This window comes from Aythya fuligula, chromosome 13, assembly GCF_009819795.1.
Source record: "Aythya fuligula isolate bAytFul2 chromosome 13, bAytFul2.pri, whole genome shotgun sequence".
Taxonomy (NCBI): domain Eukaryota; kingdom Metazoa; phylum Chordata; class Aves; order Anseriformes; family Anatidae; genus Aythya; species Aythya fuligula.
Window position 1 is genome coordinate 21,069,258 of NC_045571.1, and position 11,602 is coordinate 21,080,859.

General features: G+C 41.5%; 1 protein-coding gene across 1 annotated transcript in view; it reads right to left on the reverse strand.

Moving 5' to 3' along the window:
• Nucleotides 1-2,553: 2,553 nt before the first annotated feature.
• Nucleotides 2,554-11,602, reverse strand: part of MSN (moesin) — a 44,640-nt gene continuing 35,591 nt past the window's right edge. The window contains exons 5-13 of the mRNA XM_032196065.1: nucleotides 11,516-11,599; nucleotides 11,014-11,160; nucleotides 10,468-10,564; nucleotides 9,220-9,383; nucleotides 8,624-8,754; nucleotides 7,797-7,957; nucleotides 7,210-7,302; nucleotides 6,555-6,788; nucleotides 2,554-5,478 (exon numbers count right to left, since the gene is read on the reverse strand). Coding sequence (XP_032051956.1) covers nucleotides 5,314-5,478; nucleotides 6,555-6,788; nucleotides 7,210-7,302; nucleotides 7,797-7,957; nucleotides 8,624-8,754; nucleotides 9,220-9,383; nucleotides 10,468-10,564; nucleotides 11,014-11,160; nucleotides 11,516-11,599 — 1,276 coding nt within the window. The 3' untranslated portion in view covers nucleotides 2,554-5,313. The remainder of the gene's footprint in view (nucleotides 5,479-6,554; nucleotides 6,789-7,209; nucleotides 7,303-7,796; nucleotides 7,958-8,623; nucleotides 8,755-9,219; nucleotides 9,384-10,467; nucleotides 10,565-11,013; nucleotides 11,161-11,515; nucleotides 11,600-11,602) is intronic.

Genomic DNA, 11,602 nt, shown 5'->3' on the forward strand with positions numbered 1-11,602 from the left:
AACAGGGCTCCTTGATAGCAGCCACCCCTGGCAGAGCAGCTGCTGCCTGTCTGGGTGAAGGCCACTAGAAGTTACAGTGCCCCGGTCAAGGCCTTCATTTGCAACTACAGCTGCTTCTCCTTGTCAGTCAAGGATGCTTCAGAGATGGATGGGAGGGCAGTACTGCTACATGTGGAGTATAGACAAGCTTTGCTGTAACCTCTCCACTCAAGAGCAATACATTCCACATTCCCTTGACCCTTAAGTCAGTCTTGATGGAAGAGCAACCCTGGCCTTAAAAGAGCACAATCAGAGGCAACAACCATGATGAGGACTTGTAATTTTCCAACTAGCTCTGCTCACCAGCGAGCTGTATCAATGGTATTAACATCTATTCAGAGCAAGCACATTCTCAAAAGAAGCTGGAGGTACAGCCCAATATTCCTTATAAGTTCCCAGTATTCCTTATAAGTCTCAGAGATGGTCTTTCCTTTCTCCTCGTTAGTCTTTACTCCTATTTTCTGTATACCAACTTCATCCTGTCATCTATTCTGAGAATATCTATCCTAAAATTACTAGTAACTTTAAGAGAGCTATTACTTAGCACCAGATGTTTGTTTGGGCATTGCTCTGTAGTAGGAACCTGCATGTTTGTCCACAAGCTGCACTTAAATTAGAGCTGCAGACCAGTGAGACTACTAAAGCCAGCCTCATTTTAATGCTCAATACATTGAGGTCCAACTCATTTTTCTTACAGATGACCTGTATCCTGCTTGTCTATTCACAGAGAATCTTGCACCAAATCACTTCCAGTCTGTCCCTGTTCCACAGACAAAAGCGTCTGTGTCCCCAGCAGTTGCAGGTGTAGCCTAGATTAGAAACATTATCACTGACAGAACAGCGAATAACAGCAGAAGCTATCTACGTAAACTAGAATTTAAAGTTTAGAATCAAATTTGTATTTATCTTCCAACATTTTAGAACAGTCTGGTGTTTTTTTTTTTTTTTTACTATATGGCCTTGCATAGCAACCTTCAGCCATTAGTGCTTTGCACTTCCAATTGTTCAAGCACAAATTTAGTATAACTATACTTTTTTGGAGATTTAACTAAACATCTTAAGTTTCCAAATTAAGGGTTGCAAGGGAACACCATGAAAGCTACACCGTTCATGCAGAAGAATAATCTGACTGCAAGCACAGAGCCTAAGCACAGAGCCTTCAGGGACTCCAGAAATGTAAGCACAGGTGGTATTGTTCATCTAGAAGTAGATGCATTAAAAGACAGAATTTCATTTGTGAGAACTGCATTCCCAGGCCAGCATGCATTCCCTTGAATAAGGCAGTACAGTAGTATTCAAGTAAATTTGTTCAATTCATCCAGTGGTGTTCAGGTTTTTCAGAATCCTGGAAGGAATAAGGAAACTCACCTACAGAAAATAGATCCATGTCAAGCCTGATGTGGATTGCAGAAGTCTCTGTTGCTCCACACTTCACATTTAGTTTGTAGACAAGTTCAAGTTTCTCCCACAGTAGCAGATCTCTGAGCACTAACAAATTTTGATGAAATCTGCCTTATTTTACAGTGCAGCAAGCATGAGGCAGTTTCTGCAAAGCCCCTCTTGACAACCACATGGAAAGCAGATACAAACGAAGATCACACAGCTCATTAGCAGAAAGGTAGCAGTAGCCTTGCTCCTCCATCACTGGGACCTGTACTGAGACCTCATGAAACACAAAAGATGGGAAAAAATACCTGTGAAACAAATGAGATTAAAATCTCCAGTACAAGGCTAGTCTTGGACAGACCCAACAGCAAGACTGGGGCATGCAGCAGCAGCACAGAGCCTGGCCACCCTCATGTGCTCACCTGGTGCTGGATTCCTCATAGGTCAAGGCATGGCAGGCACTCACCAGTGAAAAACTACTGCAGCAGCTCTTCCCCAGTTTGACAGGCAGTTTGCAAGTTAAACATGATACAAATACACACTCAATTTTTCCACACAGAAATCTGAATTCCAGTACTAGTTCCAGTCAGACAGCTGGGAAGGTCAAAAGGGGCATTACTTCAAGCAGTTTCTTGCTTTTGAAGGATGCAAGTAAGATATCCCTATTTGTGATAGTGATATGATCATGGCTGACCTCTCAGAGGTCACATGGCAGACCTCTAACTTGGAGACACATTACTAGACTAAAAGCAAGCCTTAAGCAATCATCCAGACACCATCTGCTGAATTTCTCTAAACTTTATTGGCACTGTAGGAAGAACAGGGTATGGATTTTTAACAACTCCTCCAAACATGGGAAAAAAAAGCCTTAACATCAAGGTTCTCTTTGCAGATAACCACATGGACCCATTAATTACTCCACAACCCTAAGGAATTGAGATTTTATTATAATCCAATAAAAAGACTGGTCAAAAAAAAAAAACAAAACAACAACAAAAAAAAAACAACAACACACCATAATTTACAGCAACAACAAAAAAGATAAAGCCAGGCAAACACTTGATAAGGTATTTCCCTCCCCCCCCCACCCCCATTAGGAGTAGTTAACCAATTAAACTGGGACATGGAGAGGAAGAAAAAAAATTCACTGTATTTTAACAGATAAAAAAAAATGTGCCTACAAATCTCAACATAATACTGAAAGCTTCTTACATTAGTTTTCTTGCAAAATATCATTTCTTTACAATACAGTATACATTTCCAAGGGAAGGGGGACCATAAACGTATCCTCCATCCCATGACTAATATTTTCTAATTGTGCATAGCTAGAAGTATTGAAATCAAATATCATTAGATACCACTGGAATATAATACTGGTTAAGAAGAAGAGAGGGCTGAAACAACTACAAAGAGTTAGGTGGACTCACTGGCACAAGCCGTTCTATTCCTATACTGGAACTCTTGAAATTAGAATGACATTTAACAAAAAAAAAATAATCAAAACTCTATAAACAGAAGTTATGCCAGCATCATAACATGAGCTCAGCAGTGTTGTGTGACTCAAAGCAGTAAGGCTTACTAGTTTATTATTTGAACACATATTTCAGGCACTGTGTATCAGCTTGTTAGGAAATTGTTTAAATGCAATAAGGGCTTTTTTCCCTGCAAATGCACCAATAGTTGCTACAGACAGAACAGAAGTGCTGAGAACCAGCTTTAAAGCACCAGAACAGAAGTGTAATGGTTGTCTGCCCTGCCAGTAATGAGACTCACGCAGAGTCAGTGCCAATAACCCTTCAGTACAGAAATACACAAATCAGTTCTGACAAGTTTTACTGCAATCTTTCATTTGTGGCTTTCAAAGGACTGGAGCATGTGTTTTTGACCAACCAAAAACTTCCTGGTTCCCCTGCCCAAAAGCATGCTATATTCAGGGGAGAGAAGGGGGCTCTCACATGACTAATCTGGATGTTCAGAAGTAACACGCTAAGTTATGCTTCCAACAGTAGTTGGGTTGGTTGGTGTGTGGATTTCCACAGACTTGTATTGATTCAAAAAAAAAAAAATGCAGCATTGGTGAGGTTGTTTCTAGCAGCCCAAGGAATTCTTGGGGAAATACTGCAGTTTGTTAACACTGACATGGACATTTCTTTTTGGCACATTCCCCCTTTGCCATATTTCAGGGAGCTGAAAATACTTCAGCGATCAAATACTTTCCTTCCATCACCATGAACAGTGACACCATACAGACAATGGAGGCATCCACAAAAATTAGAAAGTCACAAGATTTAGGATCATGTTAGGCAAGAAAATAAGTCACAGGCTAGCCCAATAACTTCCTATAAGGACAGGCTAATCCAAGGAGGGTAAAGCAAAGGAGGACTCCGTTGTAGATGGAATCCATTTTAAGAGGCCTCTTCTAAAGGTTAAGGTTTCCTTCCATGAAGGATCAAGGCAAAATACAATTCAACCCTGAGCATACATGGCTGTTTTCTCCCCAGATATGGGGGTATGGGGGTGGGGCAGAAGCATGGGTAGGAATAGATAGCTTGGAAGACCGGCGGTGATGGGCATTAGAATGATTGATACAAATGGTTCCCAGGACCAGTCCCCCCCACAACCACTAGTGTCCTGTTTCTAAGAGACAGAGATACTGTGTTCAAAGCTATAACAGGGGCAAAGCATCCTTCTGGAGAAGGAAAACCATTTGAGCCAGGGATCTGGCAAAACTACTGAAGATTAAGGCAACAATTGGACAAATATCTCATGACCCTCTCCCATCAAATGCTGCTGGTAGCCAGGAAGACAGCTGCAGTCTTGTTTCTACATGACCCAGATACAAAAGTAGTTTTTGGTCCCCAGCTGCTAATCACTTTTTATGATTGTATCTGGTTTGAACAAAGACATCTGAGCTACAGTAGATCTATACACCATCATAAGGCACTGACAACTATGTGCTAAAAAGACTTCATAGAAAAAACTGAAATCCCATTCACATGACTGAAATGTACTGGTTCAGCAAGAGAAAATATAGTTACAGGAATTTGTAGACATTTACATTTCTGCTTACCTCTTTTCATTTTCAGTGGTGACCCAGTAATGGAAGGCAGTGTTCTTTAGCTATCTCTGCCTCCATAGTTACATTCAAGTCAGACAAATGACAGTGAACAAAGCCATTTACCCAGAGGAAAACTTCTGGAAAATGGGGAATTCAAGGCTCTGATATACCCCTCATTAGTGGAAATACTGCAAAGGCCTCCATGTGACTAGGAAATTCCAAGTTTCATCATTAAATAAGAAGTAACACCAGCAGGAACGCCACAGATTCTGTTTGGTCTGCTTAAATTTAAAGGACAAAAGCTTTGGTCTTTTATAAAGAAAGTCCATATTCTACCTCCAACCCTCCTTCCTTCTTCCCACACTCCAGCCTCTCCTTCTCAACTACATGATTCGGACCCTTAATGAAGTCAGAAATGGCCTCTAGGCTTAATAATGAAGCTTGTGCAAGTTAGTAGGAATGTCAAACTGTTAGCACTTTACTGTACGTAATTCAGTAAAAGTATCTGCTGGCCTCCCTACCCAATGGGAGAGGACAGCAACACAGCTATTTCAGTAAGCAATACAAAACTAAATGCAGTAAGACTTTACCCAAAGCCAAAGAATTTCAGATTTGCCCCAATACAAGTTTGCTTTCCCAAGCCGCCCCAGGAAGGTGTTAAATGATGTTCTTTCTTCTGTCGCTGAACTCCAGCATTTGCCCAAAACTCTATAAATAAGACCATGGTCACTCTTCTGTAGTGGTTCCAGCGCAGCACAATTATGAGTGAGTGATGGGAGAGGATGGGAAAGGGGAGAAGAGAGTGCAGGGCAGCAGGTGCAGGGGAGAGTTTACATGGACTCAAACTCATCAATGCGCTGCTTGGTGTTGCCCTGCCGAATCTGACGAAGGGTCTTGTACTTGTCTCGGCCCAGACGCATATTTTCAGCGTGGATCATATCATTGGCTGTCTTCTTGGTTTCATCCCGAGCATTTGCTAGCTCTGAGGAAAGAGCCTTTGTAGAAAGGGAAACAGACAGCAATGGGTTAGCAATGCCAGAGACTCAAAGTTAGACAAGGAGTTTCCTTGCTGATCCTTCTAAACAGGAAACAGATGAGCCCAACTGCATACAGTCCTGGGCAACCTTGTCTAGCTGACCCTGCTTGAGTGAGGCAGTGGAACTAGAGGATCTCAAGAGGTCCCTTCCAAACCAAACATTACTGTGGAAGTTGTTAATATTTTTCCCTAACATTGGAAGGTAGAAAATTTCGGGCACTTCCACCTTACTTATCTTTGTCTAGCACAGTAACAAAGACAGCCATCAGTTTATTTCAGAAGAAGAATGAGAAAGTCCAGTGGAGAAATCCCTAAAGACTTCAGGAGCATTTTGCAGAAATGAAGCAGTTACAACCTTCTACCATAGAAGAAACTTGCTGTAGATGAAAAAGGGCGTATCTCTATCACTCTGCCTGTGCATAACCATCACAGCATGATACAGAACAAAATCTGCTGCAAGCCAGGCAGCTAGAAGGCAGTGTGGAGAAAAAAAAAAAAAAGAGGAGAAAACTAACAAAAAACACCTTGTAAGCATCAACACTGTAACACTGGCATTCCCATTCCTTACAAGGAGGAGGTGCAGCATTGCTTCCCCCATGCTGAGCCCTATTGAACTGCTCTCAGGATTTTGCAGTGAAACCCATTCAGACAAGAAAGACAGCCAGCTTCATGATAAGAACTTGACCAAGTCCTCTGATACTTTGCAGCCAGGGCTATGAACAGCTGTCAGATGGCTGTCAAAACTTACACAAGCACAATACATCCAACAGATACTGCTTCTTGGCACTGTTTGAAAACACTTTGTTTCAAATGAAACGGACATCAAGTGTCAGGAAACAAGCTATGCCCCCCTCCCCAGTGGTAAAGTAAGCAGCTATCTGATAAGATAACAATCATCTTACCTCATCCACCTCTCACCCCCCTCCCTTTTTTTTCCTTCCTTCTGAGGAATACCACTAAAACCTTCCAGCTGTACTAATGGCAAGAACAGAAGCAACACCCCAGCACACACTCACTCTCCTGCCAGCTTCTTACCTTCAGGTGTTTCTGGACCCGTTCATTCTTCTCTGCTTCAGTGGTACGCTGCTCCTCACTGCGGTCCTTGATGGTGGCCTCTGATCGTAGCTCAGCACTGGCTTCTGCTGCATTCTCATCCTGTTCATCATCATGCTCATTCTCAGACTGCATGGGTTCGGTGACATGAGGGGTGCTCATAGCAGTCTTCAGTTCCTCTTTGGTCTTTTCTAGGTCCTCCTGCACCATTTGTGCCTGCAGCAAGACATGCCACAGTGAGTTAGTGAATGCAATCCAGAGCGTGAGGGACTTCTCACACAAGTTCAGAAGCACTACTTAGTGCTTATTATATCAAACCTTGCAGCTCTTGCACACTGAAATGGTACTTTCCATAGCTACCCAGACACAATCACTTGCAAAATTTTCTGCTGGCTAGCAGATTTGAGAAATGCTTATAACTCATGGAAAATTAGATATAGATTTAATCAGTCAAATTGTTTCTAGATATGGGTCACTCATTCAACTTAAAGAAGCAAAGCTAGATATCCACAACAGCCTCAAGCTTGCAGACGATCAATCAGTCTAGTATGGTACCTAGTGCAGTAGTTTAGGTCACAAAACAAAACAAAGATTAACCCCACAAAAAGTACTGCTGTTTGTTCACATTCTGCTTTACCTTCTGTTGCCACTCCTGGGCCTCACTCTCTTTCTTCTGCCTAGCCAGCTCCAGCTGTGTGATCCTAGCTGTGAGTTCAGCCATCTCAGCAGCCTGCAAAGGAAAGACTTTCAGTGGGGGACAAAACACATACACTTGCTAAATGAAGCATTAAAAAACAGTATCTCTCTAATATCGTTTTGTTAAGGAGAACATCTTTACATATACTTCAGTCCCACTGATAACTACAGGATTAAAGGGAAAAGGAAGTTTAAAAAAGTTTTGGGTTTTGTTGTGTTTTTGTTTTTTTCTCCAAACAGAACTGGAGAACTCACATCTTTGAATCCAAGCCAGGGGAAGCAATTAGTGAGTTCTACATGCTGTTCTCAGCATCACATACTGTTGTAAGCAAAAAGCACAACAATCCAAACCCACTGTACAAAGAGATGCAAACACCTGTATTCAGATATAAGCTCATCTACCTGAGGATAAAAATTAAGGAACCATACTATTCTTCCTTACTACGTTCATAGCTTGGTTTGTTCTATGAGTTTGAACCCCTACATTGTCACTATTTGCCCTACTCAATTTTCAGCTCACCCACTTACCAGCTGTTCCTGGGTCTTTTGTTGATCATGGGACGCTTTCAGCAGGGCCTCCTTTGCCTCTTCTGCTTCTCTACGTTCTTTAGCCAGTTTTTCTGCTTCCTCTTGAGCTCGTTTTCTTTCCTGTTCCAGCTCCATGGCTCTGCGCGTCTGTTCTTCCAGTTCTGAAAGAAGAGCATAGTACATTGAAGAGAGATCAAGTAAAGAATGGCAGCAGAAGAGGAAAGTGTTCCTATCTCTACCTCCTAGATGAGACCTTTCCTTTAGGAAGACAAGCAGGATGCAAGAAACTGTCCCCTTTCTTCTCCTTCATATTGTAAATTGAAGCTGGAAGACCAAGAGTCAAGCCTGTTCCAAATCAGCAGATTACTTACCTCATTGATTTGTAGGGAAGTACCTATCCCAAAATGATGTCCTTAAAGACAGAGAAGCATACAGCACTTTGATTGGGCAACACAGCGTGGCCAACATTACTATGCAACTAGACCATAAGAACCAGAGCACTGGCTGGTAGGACCCCTGCTATGCTTTTTTACTCCTTCCTCTATAGGTGTGCTGAGATAAAGCTTCCAGCCATTAAATGAACAACTGCAACATAGATTGGCTGACGGAGAGGCAGCTTAGCTGCCACCTACATCTTTAACACAAGCCATACTTCAGCAGATGCAGTTGGAGAAGTTATATTCAGCTTCAGAAGGCTAAACTTGGGACCTACCACACCAATTTGGACATAGAGTCTGAATGGCTCAGAGATGCTTCTAGTTTTACTCCTTGAAACCTTCTCACTCAGATTGTGCATCTAAATGGAATACTGGAGCATTTCATCTTACCTTGCTGGGCTTTCTTGGTTTGCTCCTCAATTTGCTTGAGTCTCTCCATTAGTTCCTCCTTTTCACGTTCAATCTTCTCCTTCTCCTTTTCTGCCAACTCCCTCTTCTTCTTCTCATTCTCCAGGAGGGCTCTGATGACGGGAAAAATCATAATACAATTTACAATTAATAGATATCCAGTCTGGAGTGCTTCCTAGTGAAGCTGTAAGCACACAAGAGATGTGCACTAGATCACTCAGCTGATGAGCTTTACTCCAGCTGTATCCTTTTAAACTGAAGCAAAGAAAGAAAAAGCTGTGTCAGCATTCACCTCAGTGGGAAGTTCTCAATAGCAATGATACTAAGAGAAAGCTCTTTATATCAAGATCCAGATTAGTCCTTTCAAATAGACAGACACATTTTTAACTCCAAGAAAGTGTTAGTGGGTCACACTTGTGATGAATGCTGTTTCCATCCTCCCATTATATCTACTGAAGCAGAAAGAAATTTGCCCTGTTTTTGGCTCAAGATTAATGTGCTGCCAGAAATTTATCTAGCACATGGTACTATTATGCCGTGACCAACCAAGTCCAGGTTACTCAGAAGCCTACACGAACCTCTCCATCTGTTTCTGATGCTTCTCTTCCCGGGCCTGTGCTTTCATCTGCTGCACCTCAATGGTATCTGGTTTACGTCTGCGCATGTAGAGCTCATGGTTCCCCATGCAAAGTGCCAAGATTCGTTTGTTAATCCGTAATCGAGGGGCGTAGAATACAAAGTCCTTGGGACAAGGAAAAGGCAACATTATACTTGTTCCTTTAGCATAATAACCCCCTGAGTATGCAATATGCTCCAAGACCCTAAGCTTTCTAGAACTGCTAGCCAGCTTTTCTGCTCAGCATCTAGTTCACTCTTTCAGGAGTGAATTTCAACCTGATAAACACAGGGCAAAAGTGCCCAACTTCTCCTTGCAGTGGGCTCAGTTTCACTGTAAAGCATTTCTAGTACACGGAGTGCAGAGTGACTTGCTCCATTGTTTCATTGCAAACACAATCAGGAGTTAGTTCACCAGGCATATTGAGACTATACCTTCTCCCACCTTTCTTCCCACTTAGCTCTTTAATATAATAGTCTGGCCATCCACATCAAGCGTAATGCTTTGTCTTATGTCAGAAAGGGTGTCAAACATTACGCCCTGCAGATAAATAATTTCGTTCTGTTAAAACAGAGCAACAGCAGTGGGAAAATGCTTCCAAACAGCTGTGAAACAAGAACAGCCAAAAAAACAGAAGGTATCAGCTCACACAAAGTTAATAAGCCCTAAAGATCAAACCAAGCTGAATTATGTTTATTAAAAATTTCTAAGAAAAAATGCTCCCAGTGTACCCTACAAAACAACCTGAATCTTCAGCTTCAAATAAGGTGGAAAACTGTGAAAGACATTCCACACTACTAAAGCCAACATGATGCAACAGAAGCTTTCAAGGTTAACATGGGTAGCTCAGACCAGTAATTGTATCAGAAAATTGGTATGGTCTTAGGAGAACCAGCAACCCTAAGCTGAAAGCCTCTCTTTCCCACTGACTTCATACAGCATAAGGTTACAAGGGAAGAAATTTGTTCAGTGTGGCCAGAACCAAGCTCCATCTATCCCCTTACTGCTATTAGATCCATTCTGGGCATACTGCCCCAAACGTATCAGGTAGTAGAGCACTGCTTAAGTCAATGTTGACATTACTGATAACAAGATAATGTACAATTAAATAAAAAACACACAGCAAGAAAAAAAAGCTAGCAATCAACTGATTATTCAGCTAAGAAGAAACTGAAAGTTTAAAAACTTCAATTTGAATGCTGCTTCTTACCGGTGCTTTCTTGTCAATAGGCTTGATAACAAACTTCTTGTCATTGAATGAGATGTTTCTGATCTCACTCCAAGGGAATCCAATTTTTGGTGTTAGCCTACAGAAATAGAAAGCAAAGGAGATGAAAGTCTCAAGTCATTCCAAATTCTTGACCTACAATAAAAAGCTTAAAATTCTGCCAAACCTGCCTTCATATTTCAGTATTCTTAGGTTGACTCGAATAAACAAACAAAATTAGAATCATTTAAATGAACTACAAACAGAGAGTAGTTTTACACTTATTTATTTATTTAATGAAAACATAACTGAAGAATTCATCCGCATCATGAAGACTAAGGATGCAAGTAAAACTAACTTGATAACATTTGACAATGTATTATGTTTTCTGGTCCAAAGCACCATGTTTAAGGGAGCATTCTGGCAGCATCAAAAATACAGCCAAGAATGATACAGAAGTAGTAGAGTTTAGTATAAGACCAGAATTCCAGAAAAGACTACCTTTAGTAGAAAGGAGTAGAATGTAGTGATGAGTGAGGGGTTAATTACCTGTCATTCTGCTCATAAATGTTGAGTCCAAGAGCATCTACACCTAGCCAGAGTTCAGAGCCCTTTTTGTTCTTAATGCTGAAGTAGTTCACACCATACATTTCCAGATCCTGTGCAATCTTCAGGTACTCCAAAACAGCATCTTCTCTGCAGCATGCAAAAAGAAAGCAGATATCCCTTCTGAGTCAACATTAGATCAAGAAGGTGCTGGGCGCTGTCTTCCTACACGGCTAGAGCAGCAATAAGCTGGCAAAGACTCCAAGAACCATTCTTGAAGACAATAGCAAACAAAATCTGCAAGCTTGTTTTTTTGTTGTTCTTGTTTTGTTTGTTTGTTTTTACATTAAGGACAACCAGCTGGGCCTAGTTACTCCCAGTGGAATAATCTGAAGAATGCTAACTCATCCTGGAGTAAGTCACAGATTTTTATACGACTTCATACTTCACGCGCTAGCATATATCACAATATCTTAAATACAGCAGTTCCACATGCATCAGTTACCTAATCATTCCTCGATGTTCCTCATGCCACACCTGGATCCTCTCTTCCCACTGGTCTTTGTTAAGCTTATGCTGCTCCAGAACTCTA